At 37.1% G+C, this 23,577-nt stretch overlaps 1 protein-coding gene across 12 annotated transcripts in view; it reads right to left on the bottom strand.

Annotated features, from left to right (window-relative positions):
* TCF12 (transcription factor 12) overlaps window positions 1–23,577 on the bottom strand; it is a 174,752-nt gene that overhangs the window by 11,809 nt on the left and 139,366 nt on the right. For 8 of the 12 annotated variants that reach the window (XM_052807253.1, XM_052807256.1, XM_052807254.1 and 5 more), the window contains 8 exons: window positions 18,762–18,867; window positions 17,496–17,635; window positions 17,034–17,178; window positions 15,440–15,504; window positions 11,187–11,265; window positions 6,455–6,528; window positions 5,460–5,531; window positions 4,534–4,740 (listed from right to left, as the gene is read on the bottom strand). In XM_052807253.1, coding sequence (XP_052663213.1) covers window positions 4,534–4,740; window positions 5,460–5,531; window positions 6,455–6,528; window positions 11,187–11,265; window positions 15,440–15,504; window positions 17,034–17,178; window positions 17,496–17,635; window positions 18,762–18,867 — 888 coding nt within the window. The remainder of the gene's footprint in view (window positions 1–4,533; window positions 4,741–5,459; window positions 5,532–6,454; window positions 6,529–11,186; window positions 11,266–15,439; window positions 15,505–17,033; window positions 17,179–17,495; window positions 17,636–18,761; window positions 18,868–23,577) is intronic. The other 4 variants (XM_052807258.1, XM_052807265.1, XM_052807257.1 and 1 more) reach the window with 3 other exon arrangements.

Here is a 23,577-nt window from a genome sequence, read left to right as displayed (position 1 = left end):
TCTCGGGCGTCAGGGCACTCTTCGCTATAAACATCCCCCGTATAAACATACTTGTGAAATATCTGCGGAGCATTCGCAGAAGCGGTGCCGCCCGGCCCGGGCGGGGGCAGGAGCCGGCAGCCGCGGTCTGGACTATTTCAGCATAATGACGTTAGCAGAACTCCCTTTGTAACCCGATTCCTCCCACAAATGTTTCTCTCTCGTTTCCCGGCCAATTCCGCTTCCCCGCTGCCCGCCCCCCCCCGCCTCGGCGCGGGGCACCCGCCGCGGCGGCCGGGCGCGCCAGCTGCGCGGGGCGGGGCGCGCTGCCCGTATTAGCATACAGCTGGGCGCCCCCAAGGCCCCGCCCCCCCCGCCCCTTGGCCTCTCCCCCGGGACCCCGGGGCGGCTCTCGGGGTGCGCCTGGTGAAAAACCGGCCCGTTACAATTCCAGGGTTCCGCTAATAACGACCCGCAGGGTCTAACAGTACAAGCAAACAAGCTTGGCGTTGATTCGTTCTCTCGTGAGCTAATTGAGCCTTGTTCTCATGGTCCCTCTTAGGTAAACCCTAAACACTCCTCAGGCACACAAAATGGAAGACAAGCGGAAAGCCTGGATTCCTATCACACACAGCATAAAACTAAGGTTTTCAGTTGCACAGGCAAAATATTTTAGAAAAATCCAAGAAGCAATCAGCACAGACACCGCATTTTTTAAAAACATACTTAAATCGCTCACCTTTGTGTATTTTCTGTACATAATGACAACCTAACACGTATTTAGGATTCTCAACAAATCAAACAAGTTACAGCTCAGTAGAATCACAGTTTGAGAAAGACTTTGTATGTAAGACTGTAAGCTGTTGTAATTCAACCAGGTGAACTGTATTTATTTTTACACATTTTAAGAAAGACTCGCACACAGGACAACCTGCAGCCACACACAGACTTGCAACTTTAAAAAAAAAAAAGTGCAGAACTTATTCAGTTCAGTTGATTTAAGTGGTAACATTTGGGATCTGAAACCAGAAAACCAGTTAAGTATTTCTGACAACTAAATAAAAACTAGACAAATCATGGCAACTGATGACACACTGCTGCATGTAGGAGAACCGAGAGTGACACGTGGGGAAAGGACAACCTTTGTCCTGTTAACATTGGTTCTGCGTCTCACGCTTCAGGTTGATTATTAATTTTGAACTCTTAGCAACAAAACCTTTTGAAAACTGGAAAGAAAAAAAGTATCAGTCTTTGTTCGTTATGTGCTATAGGACTTATCAAAGCATATTTAAAAATACATGCACTTTTCAAGCCATACTAGCTGGTCAATTTGGCCATGGTCATTAACTAACTCAACTAAGGTAAGCATAATTCAGACAACGAAAAGGGCTTTGGAATCAAGATTTTTACACTTCAGGCAGCTCAAAGTTGTTCAGTGGGAACATAATCTCTGCAGAGAAATGCTAATACTGGAAGGGCTTTGAGCAAGAGCAGAGGTTGGTGTTGGCAAAGCAGCTTGAACTGCCCTTTCATGCTTTCATACTTCGAGCAGACACAGGGTAGAAAGAGGGAGATCACCGATTTTCTTAGATTCGTGTTATACCTGGAAAAAACCCTGTGACTTAAGGATTGAGTTTCATCCTTAACTGAGTTTCCAGGCCTTTTATTTATTTATTTTTAATCAATTCAGGCTGTTCTTTTTCCATTGTATTACAATGACAAATAAAAAGCAGCTTGAATAAGAACAAAAAGAGTATTACTTCTTAACTTTTCAATAATACATGAAATAAAATACAAATCAACTTCAAAGGCCACTTAGCAAATATTTGATGAGTTTGAGATATTAAAAATCTATTTGAATAAGTCTAATAGCCAGCCCAGTTAAAAAGAAAACAAGACCATTCAGAGTGAGCAGGAAATGAAGTCAACTAGAGTTTTAAAATAAATCTGGCTCAAAAATTAAGCAAATGTTAAAATAAACCCATGTCTGGTTACACTAATTACATAAAAAGGAGTTAAATTACTCATTTCCTAGCTCCTTCTGCCAAGATCATCTTCTTCAAGGGAAATTAAATTTAATTTTTTTTCTATTTTTTTTCCTAAAGAACAAAAATGTTTTGTATAAAGACGACCCCCCCCCCCCAACAAGGAAGTTTCCTTTAGTGCTGAATCCCAATGACTATTTCTTTACCAAAAAACCCCTCTGAGCCTGTCAAACCAAAATAGGGAAACACCCTTACCAATGCTGACATTTCTCACTATGTTAGCCAATACTCATTATTTTCTTAAAATTTATTGGAGGTCCTCTAAAGTAAAGCAGCATTTAACACCTGAATGAGGTCTAGACCTTATAGTTCAGGTTGTGTGTCAAATTCTCTGCTCTCCTACATTTACTATTTTAAGAAAAACAAATAGTAAATAAGTATAGTTTGAAATTGATAGATACTGAATACTGTAAGAATTACACCTCATACTTGGGGGGCATCACTGAAATGCAGTCATCACTGATAAACCACTCGGTTTCCACTACAGCCAGCTCTTCACTGTACGTATTTCAGGACTCCATCCTAAGTCATGCTGTGTTCCTGCAATTGCAAACGATGTCAAAGGGCACTCTTTGGGGACTGGGCAAGGCCATGACAGGATGCCTTCTGTTGGAGCCAATTATTCTGATGTAACAAAATTAAGGTTAAGCCAAGAAATTCTTTAGCTGACTCGCTTTTCAAGCCAAAACTGATCTGCAAGCTTGTTTCACCCAGTGAGGATGAAATATAAAAGCAAATCTTTTTTTCATTTTCCTAATCGAAGTTTATTTCTAACAGACAGCAAGCATCCTTCAATCAAAACTACAGATCAAGTATAGACTTGATGATAAATCAAGTCTATATTACATTTAAGTTACACAACTACATTAAACTACAGCAGACTGAGGAATCTTTATTCATTTTGGAGAGTAATTTTCCACTGTCACCTATTTTAATCAAAACTAAGTTGATAAAGTATTACTCACAGCTTAGTTTAAAAGAAACAGATTTTTATGTACATTTTGGGACTATCTGCACTTGACTGTATCTGGCTTAACAGTATCGGAAGGTTCTACAAGTCAGAGAACAAGTTTGTAACTGCAGTTTCACTCACTTTACCCCACATCATTAAGACTTAGTGAAAAAAAGTTTTCTTTTATATGACGAAATGTCAGTCTACCCCAGAACACTGTAGAACTTTCCCTTTAATAACATTCTTTAAATATTAAATATGAAGCAGTATTAAGAAAAAATTCTGGAGTATTTATGCATCACTTCCTTCATTACTAAAAGTAACTGTGAACTTGTATAGAAACCTAAAGCTGGATATGCATTTGGAAAGTACCCCCCTCTCCAAAAGCCCCCAAACACACACAACTTACAGAAAGTAACCAGTTCTTTTTGATGTTTACTGCAGTGGTTCTGAAATTAATATAAATGGATGTGTGACGTGCGAATGGGAGAGCCTGGAACTAATTCTGTTTTATAGAATAAAAACCCTTCAGCAATTGGGGTACCTAATTATTTTGATGATAGGTGAAATTTTGCCTTGATCACACAGTACCCAGCTGTGAATCTGTTTTATAACAGAAAATTTCACAGCATGTAACTGGTCTTTAAAATTACGCTGTAAACATGCAAACACATGGCACCACTAAAATAAGCATGTTTGAAAAAGCTCTTTTTCCTTTAAGCATTTTTGAGAAGGGAGGAATGAAAAGGAAGAGAAAGGGAAGTAAGCAATGCTACAAATAGATTTCGTTTACTGTATAATGCTTTTAACATATTTCCGATCTATGAAAAGCTCGACTACATTTTTTCGGAACAGTTCACATTTTTAAAGAAACTAAAAGAGATGGATTGAATTATTTCACTTTTCTTGGGGATTGATCTAAAAGTTGTTTCCTCTTCATTGTTACTTACACTACAGCTGTGCTTAAACTCCTTTTCATTTAGAAAAAAAAAGTTTAAATTTTGAGCCTGCGCACACTATGGTTCCACATTCCAACAGCTTCCTCCCAGTCCTCTGCCAGCATCTGCTATTGAAGACTAGTTCCAATTTACAATAAACAGCTTTTCCAGACCAGAACACTTGAAATTCAGTCCTTCTTGACTGCTTTTCCCATTCAATCTCCCTATTCACCATTTCAAGGAGAAAACTGTTCTGCCAATTATTACACATCTGGAAAAAATGCATGTATAAGCTGAAATGCTCTCAGCAGAAAGTTTCAGCTTTCTGCATATGGTCACAGCAGGATTTTATGGGCCACTGACCGGGCCAAAGTCTAAGTTTTCCCATCATTCTCCTCCCCCTCATTTCTGCCCACTCCCACTCCAACCCTCTACTTGGAAACCCAGAGCAGGTGCAAGCTGTCTGCCATCTTTTCCTCCACAAGAATCCACAGAAGTTTCTTCCTGATAAATATTAGTCTTACAGTCCAGTTTTAACTCAATAGGCTCTATGGTAATTTAAATGCATCAGCTGTAATTGCTTTGCATAAATATATACATCTTTAAAAAATAGCATTACCATTGATGCTTGTCTGTTGCTTGTTACAAGGCTAGATGCTCCGTAATTTGAGTTCAGGCTTCCAATTGGCCCATTGTGGGATGGTCCCAATAAACTATGGATATCTCCATGGCCACCTGATAGGCTTGTTGAAGGCCCCACAGCATGATTTCGTAGTACATGAATGGCATCATCGAGTCTGTCCAAGCGATCCTCCATTCGAGACTGCTGTTGGGATTTAAGAGGGACAGTAACGGCCATTACTGAATAAATCTGTGGACTCATTATGCCATAACAGTTTCTACCTCGGAGATATTAAAGATAGAAGATGAAATGCGGTATCAAAAGACTTTGAAAGCATCTTACCAGCACTACAAACAAACAGGAAAAAGCAAAGATATCTGGAGATATTGCTCAAGATAGCATTCGTTCCACAAATAGGTGGCAGCTTTTAAAGTGAAGCTTATTATAAGGTTAATGTTACTCAGCTTCTATTACATGGCATGAAAAAGAAAAAAGGAAGTGCTACAAAATAAGCTATCTAATACAGGATGAGAAAGAATGATCATAAAATCAGCCTCACCACGTTGGTAACAATTAAGAGAGGCAGTGGCTTTCTGAGCACCTGCATTACAAAAAAAACCTGGACAAAACTTTAAGTTATCATTTTCTAAAATGGGTCTTTAAACAGATTAGATATTTCAGAAATAAAAGCAAATTCTGTATGTTACTGCAGAGAAGTCTGTCTTAAAATTACTTTCATTTAAAAAAAAGACCAAAAAAACCCCAAAGCAAAACCAATTCTGACATTGCAGCTCTCTAGAAACTGACTTAGCAGAATGCTGGAGTCAAAAGATGGGTCATATGCTAATTTAAGTTTTTAATGGGGAATCTGAAGGAAGCATTAATTGAAACAGAAAAAGGCACCATCTAAAGTGAAATAGTACCTCACAGACATCCTTTAAGAAGGACATTGCATCTTGCAAATGCTCGTGAAGTTGCTGTTCAACTCGATTTTTCTGGCAAAGTCAAGACAGAACAGGAAGCAAAGCACAGGTTAAGATTAATTCAAAAAAGAGGTGAGGAAACAGCTGATGTGCTTGTCAGCAATAAATTGTTAGTCAAGTTAATGCAACAGAGATCTGATAATATTAAGATAAGAAAAGGCTAATATTTAACACTGCAGTTATGTTAGGATTCTAAGATGTACATATCGATTATATTTAATTGCAAAAATATTGAAGAAAAGAAAACTGATTTAGCTTATATTTATTCTTGTTAGCCAGAAAAAAAGAAATTACATCTGGGGAAACTAGAAATATTAACAAGTAATCAAAACATTCCCTCAAATTTTTCCCCTTTCCTTCCCAATGCTGGATCAGAAATTTAAGAATGAAGTCAGTAAATCCTCTGCTGAATCTTCAAAACAAGAAAATTTACAATGCTGTAGATTATTTCCTGTGTGTTTTTCTGTAAAATGTTTCATTAATTACTAAAAGAACATTCCCCAATAACAAATAGTAATTACAAATAAAATATATTAGTACTTTAATGACAGTGTAATGAAAACAAGCCCAAGAGACTACCATTTCAGGGAGAGAGGGGGAAGGACAAGTAAATACGAAGGCATGAAGTCTTTATCTTTTCTCCAGACTGAACTTTAGATAAGAATTAGCTATGGATTTGTGAAAAGGTACCAGAATCTCATAACAGCGCTTTAGCACCAGCTGTCCTCAAGCACAGAAGCCTGATGCCCAAGGAACAGATGGTGAAAGACACACCCTGCACGTCTTATATTGTTCAACTGAACAGGCCATTTGTTAGCAAAGAATTCATTTGTAATGCTATCCTACTGTTTCCTTTAATGATATGCAGGATTTATACAAAACCAAGCCTTCAACTCTTAAGTAAAAAGTACTATGTTGCTTTCAACAATTCTTACCAAGGAGTGCAGAGAGTTTTCATAGTTTGGAGATGAGGGGGCTTGTCCTCCACTCCTAGACCACTGACTGGCACCTGTCAAAATTGTCTAGGTTAACGCAAAAATTTATGCAGCATAAGTGGGAAGCAGAGACACAATATTTCTCAACATAATTAAAATCAACATATTCTGCGTAAAGGTAAGCTAACATATGGGTATACAAAGGAGGACAAATTCCTTCATTTTGCCTTATTGAGGGATAATTTTTATATCCTAGCATCTACAGAGTTAGACACATTATTGATGACAAAGCAGCGACATCTTCAAAGTACTTCAACAAAAAAAAAGTGGACTAAACACACACACACTGTATCTGAAATACCTGCCTTCTGCCAGTGTCACCATAAAAAGATTGCTCAATTCTTTCTTCTTCAGATTACATTCAGTATATGTAGGCATATCTTTAATATTGTCAAAATATACAACAAAAGTATTTAAAGAAAAATAGACATTGAATTAAGGATAACTGGAAAACCATTTTTATAACACTGCTCTACTAAACAAGAAAACCTGAAACTAGATCTAAAAGTTTTCTTTATCTTGTCTAGTTCTACACTATACCATTTTAGGTTATAATGCATTCCATGTTTAGAAGAGTAAAAATACACCCAAGTTATTTGCATTTCTTATTTCAGATAAATAATATTTAAGGTAGATTGGCAGCTAAAGAATCATTGACTGTGCAACAACTCAACAATTATATCCATGTTACCTATACACTGCAAATTCAAATACATATCCATTCTAACCTGACATAAATATACCTAATCACCATGTAAAATTTAAAAATAATTAAATGTGAAATGCAATAACTAATAAAGCAGTACTTTTAAAATAAAGCCTGAAGTAGTACAACATGTATTTTTCTCACCAACTAATAATGCATCTTTGATAATGATACTCCATGAAATTCTATGGCCATTAGAGACAGCTTCCTTTCAGCCATACAAATGTAATAATAAAGCAATTACATTAATAAATTATGGACATACAATCCAAAGCAGCTCATTAAAGGAAGAGCCTGTGGGCTTGTTCTTCCAATAACAGCCAGAGCTGTACGTCTGGAAAACTGGGAAAAGGTTTAATAACATTACAGTTCCTTTGTTCAGAAAGCTGCAAGTAGTTACCTTTTAAAGAAAGGGTTTTATTTAACAAAAAGAGTACAGCTTGCATAGCCATTAAAATACCTAAATATTTCCTTTCTAATTAGAAAAAAAAAATAAACCATCTCCAATTTCATAAAAGCCCAGAGCTGCCATAACTGTGCTGGAATTCTCTTTTAAAAGGTAACGACATCAGTGAGTAAGTTTATAATTACCAATTTTCACTTCACAGAGCTACTCTGGGTCTGGATCTGTAGTCTCCCTCCGCATGACTGTCATTCCTGAACTTGGGAATAATGCTTGGAGTCCCACTTATTTATGCAAAGCATTAATGAAACAACTTTAGAATATTTTGGCTCAGTGTAATGTTCAAATTTTTATCCAGTCAAAACTCCACGTTTAGAGACAAGACCAAAGTCAAGGCCTTAATGAGTGCTCACTACTAACAGGATTGAGTGTACTACTTCCTACAATAAAGCATCGGCTGAATATTAAGCAGAAAGGCAACCAGTTAAGAAAAGAAAGCAAACAGACTCAACGCCTGGGCATCTAGTCTGATGAGTCTGGGTTTTTTTTTAAATGGAAGAAGGTACTATTTCCTTAATGTAAGCCCAGAACAAAACTCTGAGTAGGACTTCTCACAAAGGAAATGAAAAGGGGGGGAGGGAATACTCAACTCCTCCTCTCAAATGGAACAACCCAACTCTGCAACCTGCAGTTTTTAATCACACCTCTAGCAATGCTCGAGCTCTTTCTGAGCGGTGGCGTACTCTGTCTCCATGTCTGCGCAGGTTGCCAGATGGCACTGATTTCCTGCTTTCCTCATTCCACTCCCCCTCCTAGAAGTTTGTGCATGAAATCCACCAATTATGTTAAAAAGCATCCTGGCACCACAAGCCCTGCAATTAACAACTGCAGCTTTTAGTGCAGCACCAACATAGCAGCATGAAAAAACAAATAAGCCAGGCAAGTGTTAGGATTTACAGGGGTCATCGATAGTAATCACTGTAGTATTGTTCTTACTCTCAGAGTCTCCCGAACACTAATCCTCTGGCTCCCCTTTCAAACACACGCATCAGAGTCAGCAGAGGGCTGGTTTTGCATCCACAGAACCGACCGAATCCTATGAATACCTCTGATCCTGGGACAAGGATTCTTAAAATACCAATGCTCCCACCATTCAGATCCATATATAAACTTCACATACATATACACAATCATTAAAACTATGCAGAAAGCTAAGCACTGGACATGTTTATGTAAAATTAGAAATTAAATGAGAGCAGGGAAGATGAGACACACACTGTTGTCTCATAACACTTGGGTGTTTTCATCATCTTGTTCTCAAAGCTTTTACTTAAATTACTAAAAAAATGTCATTAGTCCTTGTTCAGTAACACAACACCCAAATAGTCAAACATGAGCTTATATACTTCAGTGTCTCATGAAGTTACTATCTCTCAGTGCTTTAAATGGCAAATAGAACGCTCTTACTGTAATTTACAATTAAAGGATAAGTAAATTATGACGTAGTCAAATCTGTAATAATAAGAATGCTAAATAAACAAAGAATTAACTGCAAAAGAGGAAAATCACGATGAAGGCTAAAATGCTACAAAATATATTATTTCAGTATACATAAAACATTTGTTTTATCTGCAATAACTTTTTGGGTCAGGACAGAAAATGGCTACCAGGAGTATAAATAGCAATAAATATAGTAGTAATTACTTTACACTGTGCTTCACTGTGTTCTTAGTGACTCATGTGGGAATAAAGATAAAAGTCCAGATTCATAAATGAAGGTAATTAACTACTGGAGCAATTTACCAAAGGCTTGATAAATTCTGTATCACTGGAATTAAAGGGGGTGGGGTGGGAGGGTGTAATTGTAAAGCAGATGCTAAGTTTGTGCCTGAGAAGGATTTCAGTATTATTTGCTTATATCTACTACTGTCTTAGCCATCAGAATCCAGAACAAGGAACACAAATCAAAGTGCAAATTTTGGAGAGTTTTACACTTGATACGGGTTCCAACAGACAAAGGTATCCACAGCAAAGGGAAAACCTCAACTTTAGGCACCTCAAATTTGTATTCTAAAACGAGAAATTAGCTAGCATGCTTACAAAATTAGCTGTGGTATCTAATCAGGGAACTCCAACTGGGATCTTTAAAACTTTAAATACTTTGAAATGTCAGAACTTCTTTCTTCCAGCCACAAAATATTTTCAATATTTGCTTTGATGTTAAAAAGAAAATAATAATAATTTTCTGGTCTGATCTGCCTTTTCAGTACAACAAGGATGTACGAAACATTCTTTGTCAACTGTAATCACTAAATAAAAAATCCCATTAATTCCATCATTACTCAATTCAATATGGATTTTTCAGTTATAGAAAAAAAATGCCCAAAGCAGCTGCTCAGGTATGCCATGTCAGATATTCATTAATCCGTTAAGTCCACAGAAAACCAGAACAGTGTCCATTAAACATGAGTGGAGTATGAATGATGAAAGTTTTCTGAGTGACATTGCATATATAGATATGCATATTCACATACATACGTATAGGACTGCATTCTGCATGCAATAACTTTACTAATTTATTCACCTAGATTACAAAAGCATTCAGCTATGGTCATTCTGTACACCTTTCACTGTAAGTTAATTTTTTTTTTTTATAAAATGCAAAACACTCTTGCAAAAAAGTGACCAACAGCCAGGAGCCTGCTGTGATATATTAAATAACAGAGAATGGGAAAACAGACTGTTGTATAAACGTTAAATAATTTAACAAATTGTACTATAGGAAAGAACGGGGTTAAAGTTACATCATCTTGCTTGTAATTCTAGTTCTTTGTTAAACAACAAATTTAAGTCAATGGAGCTTTCACAGTCCTCTCTATATGGAGAACAGCTGTTCAACTTTTACTAGACAGCTGAGGCCACAGTGTCTGTGAAAGCTGCACTACCCACTAATAGCTGTAGGCAGCTGCCCACAGTTCTTCTCCACACTGGAATGCTTCTTCCCACATTCACACTACAAACACACAAAACACAGGTGACAGAGGTGGCTGCAATACAGAGCATTTATTTTGAAAAATGCCAGAAATTCTTCTCCCATAGAATGAAAGCATTCATGGAAGATATGAATGAAAAGCTATCCTGTGTAAAAATTGGATAGTCTCTACAGCCTACTATATTTTCAATAGAGGGAACACACACCTGCTGTTTATCCCTAAAAGCTGCCACAGAGTTTTAACACATAGCTTTAAAAAAACACCAACAACCAAATCACTCTTATTTCTCTCCAATGGTACAGATTTGTACAGATATCTTCATAGCTGTGATAGTATATGCTCATTCAATGTTTTCAAAGATTGTTTTAATAAGCTAACTTTCAAAGCCAGTTGCCAGGATTTAAGTGAATGCTTGTAACAAAATACTTAAGAATCTGGATTTATAAACCTGGGCTTAGTACAACGGAAAAATAAACAAAATACAAAAGTAATTATGCAAGGAAGCTGCTGCTGATTTCACTGATGTTTTCAAAACAACAAACAACTTATTGACAAATGGTTTGTCTCTACCTGTAAGAGGCGAAGGTGATCCAACTGGTGTTGACGGATTCGATGGAAAACTACTGCTGGTATGATCAGGAGAATAAATCTAACAACAGACAAAAGAGATTGTATATCAATACATGTCATAATACACAGTAAAAAAATAGCTATTAGGATTCCTTTTCATGCTTTTAATTGTCACTCTTGATGCTGGGTTGATTAAAAAAACCCAATTTGATCCTTCAATCACAGCTCTACTTTATTACACTCAAGGCTCTAAAAATGTCCAGAGAACTTTCATTTTCAAGCAGCTGTCAAAATAACCACAGCCTGTATTTGATAGCAACACAAGTATAACTGATCTTCCTTCTACTTTAACAGCAACAAAAATTACAGCCTTTTTATCACTGAAGGAGAACGATATAAGTAAGAGTTAACAGTACAAAGATAATTAAACAAAACTTCAGGAAAATGCAGAGGAATAATGACTTCCCAAACATTAGAGAAAAGATTTTAACAGTCAACACATGTTATCTTCTAAAAATTAATCCTTCAGAAGAGAAAATACCAAGGACGCATTCAGCTCTAGTTACGATTGGTACCTACCGAACAAAAACCATCTGAAATTTGTTGCCCTTGCTATGTATTGCAGCACATACAATTTTTCTCTCGTATTTCTGTATCAGTTGCTCCCTTGAGATACTAAACCTCAACTTGCAACAATTCATTCCTTGCTATTAATGTAATTAAAAAGTCTTGATAAAAACTAAAGACATAATGCTTAAAGCTTTAATTAAAACTTAAATTTTCAAGATTCTTGGAAAATTCATTTTGTGAAGGGAACTGAATAGGTTTAGAGACTGACAATGGACTTCAGAAGATATTCTTACAGGTCATCAGTTCAAACCTGTTTTACTTGAGCAGAGACCAGGATTTATTAGTCATCAGATGGCAGTTAAAAAAAATCTTCAGTGGCAGTGTGGTTGATGTCTCTTCACACAGACAATAAAACATTTCAGTATTTAGCTGACAATAAACTGGGACTTGGTTAAGTTGTGCATTTTATTTTTTGAACTGACAAAACCAGGGCCCAATAGACCACGTGCTCCTTCGTGGTCTATTATACTTTTTCATTAGAAAACACCACCAGTTTCCTAATGGAAATACCTCTTCTTTTTCATACATGCTAGAAAGCAAATATATTTAAAAGAACAAACTGCCTCAGACCATTGTAGGAAATTCATGCATTGTATATCAGCATAAAAATGAATCTTGCGTGTCAGTATGGGAACTGTATAGAGCTCCAGACAGATAAGATACAGAAAATTAAAATTATGTCAGAACAAAGGCGATGAAGTCTCCTTTGAAACTGGTAGTTTTCCACTGCTCTACCTGCTGATTTTATTTTGCTATATTTTATAAGAGAGAAAACCTACATTAATACCAAAGCCACAACTAAAATACGAGGTCAGAATTCATTCTGCATGCAGTCCCTGGCCACTGTGCTGTTAAATGACCAATGATGAACAACCCTGACACCTTCTGCCAGGCTTAAACGGTAACATGACTCATTTTACTGCAACAAATGAGACTCCTCCTCCTATCAGTCATGGTCCATTCCAATCAGCGGGGTGCCAATATGCCAGGATCTAATGAAAAGGCTCTTAGACAAAAGCTGCACAATTGAGAGCCTGCAGAGCCAAACCTCGGAGCTGTTAGTCCAATTTTTTAAACACTACAGTGTACATTTCAGTTAGGCTTTGTTATGTTAATGTTATTGAGTCTAAAGCAACAAAGAAACTTAATTCATGAATTACTTTTAGAAGTCAACTTCCCTACATTTTCTTTTCTTTTGTGAGGGGACCAGTGGCTATTTAACTATCGAGACCATACAAAGGCCTTTACCCTAGTTCTGAGGTAGGAATCAAAACATAAGTTATCACAAAGAGGTCTGATATAATCAACAAAGTTAAACAGTCCTCCTGTTTGATCTCCTCTAAATTAAAGACCAAGTGTTTTGATTTGGCATTAGGCAATGAAATAAACCAGATGTTTCTCCTGCCATATAACCCTCCATGGGCACAATCTTAAAGGGTTATTGTTTGGCAAACGTTCAGGGAAACACATTAGAAATGGCACGAATACCCAGATTTTCTTTTCTTTCTATCTATACTAGTTCATTATCCAAACTAATGCATAATCCACAGGGCTTTGGGAACTTTGTGTAAATACTTTCATGTACAATTCTCTTTCTTGCCTACCCTGAGATTAAGACCACAATTATCCAGGCTTAAACCTAAAATAAAAGAACCTTTGCAAATGTATTATCTGGCCTTACATGTTTAATCACATGCTATTCTGTATGGTCTTTAATACCTAAACTGAAGAACAAATGTCGTATCCTCTGATGTTTCGCACATGAAAGGCCTATTGCGAGATGTACATCAACAGAATTTTAGACCTAGAAATTCCTCTCAACAGTTGCAGCAGTAGGATTTAAAATCCTAACAGAAAAGCATATAGCATCATAGAAAAAAAAAAAGTCAAGACACTCGCAGTATTTAAATAAAACTTTGTTCAAACAGAAAAATATTCTTGGTTTACTAGCCATCAGAATTCATGTGCGCTAGCTTCACCTGCAGGAAAGACCACCTCCCTCCTCTCCACAACGGTGAACGGTGCTCCTTGCCCAAAAAGCACAAGTGTGCTGGGTACGCACGTGTGCGGGGGAAGCAGATGGATGAGGCAAGGGATTTGAAGTGTGCAGACTATGGCATGCACTGATAGAGCAGATGGAATGCATCACCATCAGCTATGACAGAAATGATTTATGGAATGACCTGGCTGCTCCTGCCAAGCAACAACATGGGATGACAGAAACAAGTTTCTATGACAACCAGAGCCCACCCACCAGTTAGATTAAACATTTCTGACTTCCACTTGCAATCTATTTAGAGTTTTTCCTCAAAACATCAGCCTGGTTTTCTCAGCTAGTGACTTGGAAAAAAATACCTGAAAGGACGAGAAAATAATTTAAAAAAGGAGAGCGGTGGAAAACATCACAAAGTCCCGCAGGTCTAACTGGCCAGTGTGTCAAGACTTAAAACAGAAATTTTGGTCAGGCTGCAGAACAGCAGACATCCTAATACATCTGCAGAGTAATGAACAGACTGAAGTATGTAAGCATTGCTATTTCTAGGAGTCAAAAATTATCCCAGTTCTTTTCTGACAGGTCTCAAACAGACAAAACCAGAGTGTTAACTGCCCTCTGGACTTGTGAATTGTTATCTACTTGCTGAATCCCCAAAAGCAACAGGAACAACATTTTTCTCCTCAAAGCCAGTAGGTCAGAGTTCTCCTACCCAATATGGACATTACAGACATTATCAGATCTGGTAATCTTTTAACATATGACCCTCTGAGGGATGCAAGGGTAACAGGATCTGCACGAATATGCACATTTGCATTCACTGGTATGAGGTGAGGGATCCAGAATCCAACACAGAAACAGTCTTTTGGGGCTGCAAAGTAGTCATTTCTACCTTTTAAATCAGACTTAGTCTCCCTATTTGCTACATACAAGAAATACAAAGTGTTCCCCCAGCCACCACTCCTAATTCTGAAATTTCTGCTATACAGTATCAATTACTGTTTTATAAAAAGTACATCTGATTGTATTAATGCAAAAATAATTGCTCTATGTGTGCATATGCAAAGAGAGCTTATAGACTGAAGATACTTGCAATATTTTACATTATCTACATTATTCCAACAAGAGTTAAGAGTTTAAACTTTATGCATATACATAATTTTAAAGGCTGTTCCATAAATTATAGCTATACAACACAACATTCAAAACCTCTCTGTTTTATAAGGCCACTGAGAAAACATTTTAAACCTTGAGGCAGGATCTGCTCTGAGACTAACGTTAAAAATATTTGTCTTTAACTAGAACACTACAGAAAAAAAAACCCAACCCCAAACCCTAAACTTTTTATGATTATCTTTTACTTTGTCTAAGCAACTTTCTAAACTGTATCTGCCCTAAATTTTTCAATCACCTGAAAAAAAAAAGGAAGACAGAATGAGTCTTCTACAAATAAAAACATTTTCCACTTGCTTTTTATAGACATTTGTCTAGTATGACATTGTATCGTAGTACATTATTGTAACTTCATACATGAAAACTCCTGATTTGATATTATAAAATGAACACATAAATAATGGATACAATGATCAAAGTATGTCTTTCAGATCTGAATATTCTAACTGCTACTTACAGATGCCAATGCCTTTCCAAGTGCATCACCTGTCTGTGAGCTTCCAGCACCATTTCCTCTGTTTCCTGTAACGTGGAAAGCAAACCCAACACTTATTTTTAAAGCTGAAATTTTATTTACTTGTATTGTTTTATTCATCATGTACAGTTGAGCAGCTTTTTAAACGGGTATTCTGAGGAAGTTAGTGTCAACAGAATCAGTTCTCATTATACTTAAAAATTTAATTAAAACAATTAGATTTAAATTTAGATGTTCTCCTCTTTAAAGTCAAACACAGTATCACCATGATAACTTAATGACCAAGAGGCAAAAGCAGTTAGAAGAAAGACTGAAATTATTTTCTAGGATCACAGGCTAATTTTAATGAAATGTGAAAAGAAAATCAAAATCAGAAAATTATATTATTGCAGCTTATTTCTAAATGGTTATCACTGAAGTGCTGCACGTTTCATTAATTCTTAAAGCCAAATTCACTGAATAGTTCCTTGTGTGTCTCCTTGCTCCCCCTGCTCTAATTCCCCGTGTTGTACTCTCATCTTTTAGAAAATCCCTGAAAAGCTCTTATCCACCAAGCTTTCTGTCACCCCTGCTCTTAGTTGCATGTCAGCAGCTTTGCATGCCCTTTTGCTCCACACACCATCAAGCTAAGAGGAGGTCTGAAGCCCTGCCAATTGGAAACACAGAAAGGACCTGAATCCTCTGAAATATCTGCTTTACTGTAGAAGATGGACTCTTTAAAAGTGAATCTCCTTTCTCCAATTATCAACTTCTAATGCCAAAAAAATATATCTAATGTCAATGTAAGCCATTCACATCAGAAATCCAAATCATGCAATACTCGCTGTTTCAAGTTTCCGGCAAACTTGGATTTTCCAACCTGAATTTCCCACGCAGATTCATTAACTTGGTTTTGTTTAAAGATCTGAGTGTAAAACATGTTCCCAAATCAAAACCAATATAGTCACTCTAACTAAATTCCACTTACTTAAAAAGAAGTTAAGTGGAAATCATATTGAACTGACACAGGGAATCTAAAAGCATTTCATTTCTACGGCTGTATCTTAAGATGCGCAAATATGTGCAAGGAACAGATGATCAACCTGTATTTCATGCTTTCCAGGTAAGCACGGAAGAGACTAAACCAGCCACCATACTGGCTACTTAGTAATCTCTAAATCAGTTAGGAGAGGAATTTACAATGCAGTTTATCAAGCTCCGCAAAGCAACAGTCCTCCTGCCTTTCTCCGGCACAGTACCTTGGTGATACAGCAGCTCTGAAAACTGCAAAACCAGAATTATGGATATTAACATGTATATATACTAAACTATGGAAGGATAATTGCCATTAAGTTAGATGGATACAATCTCCTGAGCAAAGGCATGGCTGTGAAAGCAAATAAACCAGTAAGTCTTAAGCTGACTGCAAAACAATTTGCCTGATCTCAGCCATACCGAGGACAGAAATGTCACAGTGGTGCAGTATCCCTGATCTACAAGCATCCCATAAATTAAATCTTACTAATTTTGTGCGTCATGCAGCCCTAAATTTCATTTTCTTGTAAAATTAAAAAAAAAAGCCGGAAGAACTTTTTACCCAGAATATTATCTGATCCATTGACAGGTGGAGTGTGTGAGGCAGCTACATAAGGTGAACTGCTGGTACTGCCACGATGGAAGCTAGACATTGGAGGAAGACTGGCATTTATATCTGTAGGTGAGACTGAATGCGGGGGATAGCTCTAGAGAAGAGAAACAGAGATAAGACATTAAGTAGTCTTTAAATAAATATTGATATTTTAAGATACCAAATATACAGCACCCAGCTCTTTATTAAAGAAAGGGACTCATCCATCCTCTGACCAGACCACTATACAGCCACAGATTTCTATTGATACAACAGACGTAAATAAAAGGACATAAATCTAATACAGTAAGTTTGTGATTTCTGACAACTGGGTTTTTAACTGACATACATGAGCAGCAAACAAGAATTGAATTCTTTTAAGTCAGATCTCCATATAGAATCACAAATACATTAATCTGTGCTGCACCTTACCAAACGGTCATGTGTGTGCAGGCCGCCGTAACTGCTGGACTGGGACATGTGGGAAGAGGAGCCTCCCAGCATCCCACCATAGCCGGGCTGGCTCATGCCATTGGATGAACTCCAGAGGTCAGAAGAATTGTGGGTCCCATCTTTTTTTTAATTATTTTTAATAAAAAAAGAAAACAAGAAAAATACATTTAATAAAGACGACTACTGAATTCTACTTTCCTTTACAAAATTATTTTAAAAAATACAGAATTCAGCTACTTCAACTAACATCAGCAGGGAAATGGTGACCAGTTTATACCGCGTCTTCCATTTTCACGCCACCACACTGTTGCTATATTTATAAAAAACCCAAAAAACCAACAGAGGCTTTATAGCTGAAATACAATCCAACCACAGCTGAGAAAATACCAAGTACTTCTGCTAATTACACAGACCTTCAGTAAGGCCAGATTTGTATCAAGAGGGTTGATAAAAATTCCAGACTGAAAGAAATAATGAAAAAGGGGGTGGAGGGGAGAGAAGTTTGGCTAAGCAGAGCTCATCATAAACATACAGTGCAAAACATCTATTAACCAAAATAAGCAATTTATAGTCTAAAATACCTTAGTACCATAAAAATATAAAAACATTTCATAACAGATTTAAGTAACTGAAATGACTACATTACATAAGCCTTAAACCCATGTGTCAATGCAGTTTTCCTTCTGTAGCATAAACTGAAGTGCTCTGTAAACTCCCATACTGAGAAACTATGCTTTCAATATGCTCCAAAAGCTCATCAGACTACAGTACGAGCTAATTGTATGACGTGAGGCTGAGAAAATGAATTCTGCTCTCGTTTTGTTCAATGCAACCCCCTTTTTTTTGGCATGTTGGATACACAAGCATTTAAGAACTTAAGACTGTTAGCTGATATTGTACAGTCAAATTCCAGAAGAGTCAAGAAGCCCTCACCTCATTCTTCTCTATCACTCCAGTGTGCTGCTCTGAAGCCCCTACAAATCAAGGGATGGGGGATTCTGTCCATCTGGCCTGGTGTATAATCCCCTTAAATTTCAGTCAGCAATTAATGTCATGAGAAAAACTTTAAATCAACAGACAGCTCCCTTCATCTAACTGTTTTAGAAGTATATAAAACTTAATCATAGGCTCTAGCACAATATGTTACCTTTACGTTTCCTCATTCATTCAGTACAACAGTGGCAGACTGCAGATTTCTACCTAAAGGACAAGTGACATCTACCCATATAAAGTCATTTTACCCACCTTGCATAAAGAAAGTGCTAGCAAACATACTGCTTGGTGGCTTAGGAGACGGGTAACTTGGAGATTCTCTGTTGAAATCATCAGAACTCGGGGATGGTGCATACACCTAAATATTGAAGAGCAATAAAAGCAGGTTAGTAATATTTGGGTGTTGTGCATTAAAAAAACCATAACAGCAGACAGACACAGATAGAAAGCACAAATAAAAAAAGAACAGTGTAGCAAGCTGCAGCATTTGTTGCCCTTGTTTTATTTGCTTTTTAGCAAGTTGCCACAGTACAGAGGAAGTACAGTAGAATGATCCTAACAACACACTTTCTGGTGTGCCAACTCAGCCAGGTGGCCTGATAAAAGCTTGAATGCTGATTTTGCTTTCTAAGTGCATGACTCGCACAGACTTGTTGCTCAAGATAAAAAAAGCAAGATAAAACAACCGGGCCCCAAACAAATTTTATTTTAAAACAACTGTATGCCTGTTTGAATATTTAATTAGCTGGCATCCCAACAATCAGAAAGAAAAAAAGAACATCCAGTGACAAATGGAACGATTTTAATGCAACTATTGTATCATCCATTTAGAAACTTGCACGCCTTTGTATAGTCATCAAAAATATATGTAATGCAAGTCCTGAGGAATAATCTTAAAACTGCAGCATCGAGCAAATTCTTTTCACATTGGTCTAGCATTAAAGAAAACCAGCATCGTTCTTTTTTCAGTGTAACACCACATTGGAAGGACTATTCTCAAGATGCAAACAACAAATTTTCTTAAGTTAAAAATCTAAGATGCCAAATTAACATAATGATTAGAAGTCTTTCACTACAGTAACTCTAAGAAGAAATATAAAGCATATTCAGGAATAAGTTAAATCAACAAAGCCAGTATTCACAGACTCAAGGACTCTACCCATAACATTAGTTGTTCTAAGCAATGCTATTTCTTCATAGCAATATTTTGGTCACTATACTGAGTATTGCAATATGACTAGTGTATGTTAAAAAAAAAAAAGGCAAATTAACAAATATGGCAGCAAAGAATATAAAAATATAACATTGAAACCAGAGCATCTTTTTGCTACAAAGTAAAAAATGGGGTATTTTCATTTTTTAATTGTTCACCTTACTTGTAAATACATAAGGCTTCATAAATGCCTATATTAAGAATAATTTTAAAACTTTAAAGCTTACATACTGCAACTTGCAAAGTGCAGTATGCCCCAAAATTCAAAAGTCAATATTTTTATCCCTTCCTATACAAATACAGGCACATGCATGTTTCTACAACATTCACCTCTCTCGTCTTTCTGGGATGTTGTTTACCAAGCAAGAGAAGGGCCAGGAAAACCAAGCCGGCCAACAAAAAAGCCTAAGTTCCCTAGAAGAGAACCATTGTTCTCCTGGAGGGTGACTGTTCTGATACGGATATTCAGAAAGTGAAGTGGGCAAGTCCTGCTGCCATTTGCATACCAATACCCCTCCTCCTCACTCCCAAATGCTTTTCTAGCCTGCTGTTGTCAGACCAAATGGCTGGGCATGTGCCTGCAGACAGCACTCTTTTATATCAGAGGGACTGCTTTACCACTCTCTTAGACTCGTTTTACATTAACAGAATTTCAATAAAATCTATCAAACTACAGTATGATGGAATCAGGACAAGGGCACAAGGAATCAAGCCAGGGCATAGCTGTCGATACGAGCCATATAATGAAAACGGCTGCAGGTAAAAAGGCACCTGGTAGAAAGAAGTCAAGTGGAAAACTTACACAACTTTCACTTGCATGCTTAAGTTTTTTTTTTTTATCAACAGAAATGAAAAATTTTTAGGAAAGAAAGCATTACAGGGAGCTTTTGTTGAATATTTTAGTTGCAAATTTTCAGTTTATGGAAAAAATGTAAAATAGAGATGCTTACCAGAGTGACAGAATGACAATACGTTATAAGCAATATTAACAGTACATATGTATTTACTATATAGGATGAATGCATGTATATTCCATGCCTCAGACATATTGTAACAGAAATGTCACTCTGTCAAATGGTAAATACTCACGCTCATAAGACTGCAAACATATTAGGCAAAACTGGACTTAATTTACAAGTTCTCTGTTGTGCAGAGTAACACAGCATATGCTATAGCTGATGGATAATCTATCACTGTCACAGGACAGCAGTGGAAACAAAGCTTTATGACATTTAGGACTGCCATGGAGATGTACACTGATTAATGCGAAATCACCTACAATGACAAATTCTACTTCTTTTAAACTATAACGTTATCAATGAGATTTGTAAACACAAGCTTCAGACTGAAATTTTAAAATTTTACATAATTGGGTGATTTATAAAAACTGATTAAACATTATCTCAAAAGGGAAATTAAACCGAAAAAACTCCTACAAATGTATCATTTACAGATACATGTGTACAAGCCATTAACATAATAAAAATGTTATGAATTATATTAACGTAAAAGAGGCCCTTCCGAACAGCTACATGAAAGTCCTAGCACAGACACATAACTTTATATAGTTTCTGCTTGTTTTGGTATCTTAACCATAGCTTGCAAAAACATAGCTGCAATGTTATGAAGCTGCACTTGTGCCAGTCTAGATTTTTCAGATCAAAGGGTTCTTGCGGCAAAACACAACTGATGTGGTCTCAAAGACTTCATTAACTCCAGATGTGGGGAAATAGCCAGCCAATTCCACAAAAGGAGCAAGTCTCTTTTAGTTACAATCAGAACTACCCACAAATTAAAACCAGGCCTCTGATGTCATCTGATCACCTGCAGATGAGTGCCAGGTTTTTTTCTGGTTAATGACCTAATCATAACTTTTATGTTGTGTTACTAGAAACAAAATTTAAAAGCAAAGGACAAGATTTACTAAGATTAACTTGAAGTCCATGAGATGCAAAATACAAAGGTTTTAAATAAAAGAGTTGATTAAAAAAAAGGGCGAAATTTTATCTTTAAGTCGGGAAGCCATGTATCAGGGCAACTAGTTTGTTCACGCTGAAAGCCCTGCATGCACTAGGGCCCCTATCCAGCAAAACGTAGGCTCTGTGGCTGCTGGCCTGCAGGAGGCTTCCATGGCTGCACCGCAGTTCCTAGGTCTGTGTCCTAGTTAAAGGGCTTTCTCTTCTGCAACAGCTGAGTAAGGCAGTTATAAATATGACGTGGCTGCTCAAGATGGCCTCTTTTAGCTATTAAACTGATAACAGTGACATCCAGGAGGCATCAAACCAGTTTTTCCCGGCTGACATTCCCACTAAGACAAGGAATACTGTTAAAAGGTCAGCCTGTCTGCAGAGTCTCCTTGAAGAGGGTTGTCTCCAGCAGGTAGAAGAGGAGCCCATCTTCTAATCCCCTTAAACGCACCGCACCTGGAGGCATCGGATGTGTCTCCATGCTGACAAGCAAAACACTCTCCAATTATGAATGGGAAATTCCCTTCTGATAAACACACGCCAAACCCAGGTTTTTTTACATGACTTATCAAGTGGAGGACTTGACTTTTTTGGAGCTGTGCTAGAATATACATCAATCCTAATGCTGCACTGCTTCTGAAGGGTAGGTAGCCGCCGCAGAGGAAAGTGGGACAAATGAGAGTTGTAAAGGACCTCAAGTCAGAGACCCACAATGGTCTCTTCCACACCCTGAACGGGTTTATGTTTCGCCAGTGGGAAAGGCAGGATGACAGCTAAAATTTTTTTTTTGAGGGGTAGTGGTGGGAGCTGACTTCAGACCAGAGCTGAGAAGACATTATCTGTACTACATCAGGTTTAAGCAAAACAAAATGCATCATCCAGCTCTGAAATCTGCCCCGGTGATTAACATACGTAATGAACACTATCATGAAAGTTACACTGACCTCATATATCTAAAACATATCAAAAGGATTACACAGTGTGCTTCTGTGTACTAATACAAGTGCCAATAACGTGAACATCAATTCAAAGATCTGGGTTTACCAGATTTTATGCTAAGTAAAACTTCCAAGTTTCATTCTATAAATGCATTTAATAAATATAAAACTTACAAGTCCTCCTGTTGGCATACCTCCTCTCAGGCAATTTTGCCGTAATCTGTTTCAAATTCTTAAATATTTATCAGTGTCTAATATTAATGTTAAAAGCAGATTAAAAAATAGCAATGAAGCAACCAAACCTTACTTCCGATGAGCTCATGCTATCTCAAGACCAAGGCTCCCATCACACATGCTGTTTATGGAATTATGAATTGTGTTCCTCATTTAAGCCTAGTTATTAACAATTCTTGGAAGTTCAGGAAAATATTTATCAAGCTGCTAGAGACAGAATTTTTTGAAACCAATAGAGACGGATAACCTATTCTGTAGCTTGTAAACTCTGCTAAGTAGCCTATCTACATTCCATCAGCATCAGTCATGCACTGAGCAAGTGCGCACTGATGAATGATTTGTACATGTGGCAAAATTTTACAGTGTATTATCTGCAGGTTTTGTGGCAAAAGCTAATTCTGCTGAAAGGCAGCTCTAGGAAAAGGAAACTTGTTTTCACGTTTATTCTATTTCTGACAAAATCATGTACTAAAGCTTCAGGAATGTAGAATAGTAACTATAGTTTTCCATGCTCCTTTTCATAGCAAGACAGAAGCTGCCCCCCCCGCCTCAATTATTGTTTAGTTGATATTTGAGCAAGATGATAAAATGAAGAGCCCTAGTATACAAGATCAGTTTACCATAACCTCAATCACACTTCTTGTTTCCAATACTAGGTGTAAAGCTTCATACATTTTAAAAACTCTTCTCACCACCCAGAATGAAAATAAAACACT

This window comes from Harpia harpyja, chromosome 14 (assembly GCF_026419915.1).
Source record: "Harpia harpyja isolate bHarHar1 chromosome 14, bHarHar1 primary haplotype, whole genome shotgun sequence".
Lineage (NCBI taxonomy): Eukaryota > Metazoa > Chordata > Aves > Accipitriformes > Accipitridae > Harpia > Harpia harpyja.
Note: the sequence above shows the minus strand (reverse complement) of the source record. Positions and strands in the feature narration are given on the sequence as shown.